At 41.2% G+C, this 1,426-nt stretch overlaps 1 protein-coding gene across 1 annotated transcript in view; it reads left to right on the top strand.

Moving 5' to 3' along the window:
• LOC116680711 (SPARC-related modular calcium-binding protein 2-like) overlaps positions 1–1,426 on the top strand; it is a 12,366-nt gene that overhangs the window by 8,772 nt on the left and 2,168 nt on the right. The window contains exon 5 of the mRNA XM_032509522.1: positions 756–849. Within this exon, the coding sequence (XP_032365413.1) occupies positions 756–849 (94 nt within the window). The remainder of the gene's footprint in view (positions 1–755; positions 850–1,426) is intronic.

Raw genomic sequence — 1,426 nt, 5'->3', positions numbered from 1 at the left:
CAGAAGTCTCTCGTTAGCATCTTGTAGGCAAAGTGATGCATGCGCGACTCACATCTGCTCTTGACTAACATTGGTTAGTGAGAGAAACAGAGCAGGAAAAAGGAAACAGGAGGGAAGGCAGGTATACTTATTAGTTTAATTCATGTGGAGAGTCAAAGACTAATAACATAAACGCTCATACATACTTTCATAACCTCATGTTTGGACTAGTGCAGTAGAGTGTATAGTCTTCTGTCCCCAGCAAAACCCTAGACAGGCTCCAGTAGCTCCTGAACTCTGTCGCCTGGGTCCTCACCCACACCAAGACCTGGCAGCACATCACCCGGACCCTCATCCACCTTCACTGGCTCCCACTTAAGTCCCGCGTCATATATAAAATCCTCCTTCTCGCCTACAAATCCCTCCATGCCCTGGCCCCATCCACACAGCCCACCCCACCCCACCAAAACCTCCGGTCCTCAGACGCTGGCCTGCTCTCCATTCCCCACACCAGACTCTGTACCTTTGGAGACAGAGCTTTACGTGTTGTAGCCCCATCCCTCTGGAACCGCCTTCCTGCAGATATCCAAAATCCTACATCCCTGGACATGTTAAAAAACACTAGTTTACCACAGCCTACAACCTCCTTTAGCTTAGCCCCAGTAGTTCTGTAAAGTGTCCTTGGGTTTCATGAAAGGGGCTCTAAAAATTAAAGTAATTATTATTATTATTGTAACATCTCTGGGGTTACCGTCCTCTCTGTTCTGATCCCGCAGGGTGTCCCGGAGCTCGTAAGAAGCAGTTCCTACAGAGTCTGGTTAGAGCTCTGCAGCTCGAAGCAGAGCATGCTGGAAGTTTGAGTCCCTACCAGTAAGTCTTTACTCTCTACTGCACATCACAGCGCCTGTAGTGGTCGATGTAGTGTTGTATTAAATCTCAAAAATCACTCTCTATTTACTATAAATTGGGTAAATTATTGGTGTTTATTGGATAGGCAGATTTGAATGAGTGAATGAGTGAGTGATACAACCCCGGTTAGTCTTTAACCCTCGATATATATATACAGTGACACTTGGTAGTGACCAAAATATAAAGACAGAACCAAAATATATTATTGTCACAATGTCTCCCAAAAAACTCTCCTGACTTAACTTCATGGAGCTTCAAAACACCTAAACACAATTTTTCACATAAAAAAACAAACAAAAATGGATGGGGGGGGTTGCATCTAGGTTTATTTTTAATTTTTAAATATATATATATATATATTTTAAATTTTTTTAATTTTATTATTATAATTTTTTTTTATTTATCCTATTCTACTTAACATTTTCTCCTTTTTTTATTGTAAAATGTCGATTTTGTAGTCGGAATGATGTATTTCTTTGAGTCTAAATACAATAAACAGTTGTCCAAAAAATGTCCTGGTCGACCATGAAACACATCG

Source organism: Etheostoma spectabile, chromosome 3 (assembly GCF_008692095.1).
Source record: "Etheostoma spectabile isolate EspeVRDwgs_2016 chromosome 3, UIUC_Espe_1.0, whole genome shotgun sequence".
In the NCBI taxonomy this organism is placed as follows: Eukaryota; Metazoa; Chordata; class Actinopteri; order Perciformes; family Percidae; genus Etheostoma; species Etheostoma spectabile.
The sequence above is the reverse complement of the archived record's forward strand: the minus strand, read 5'-3'. Positions and strand labels throughout refer to the sequence as shown.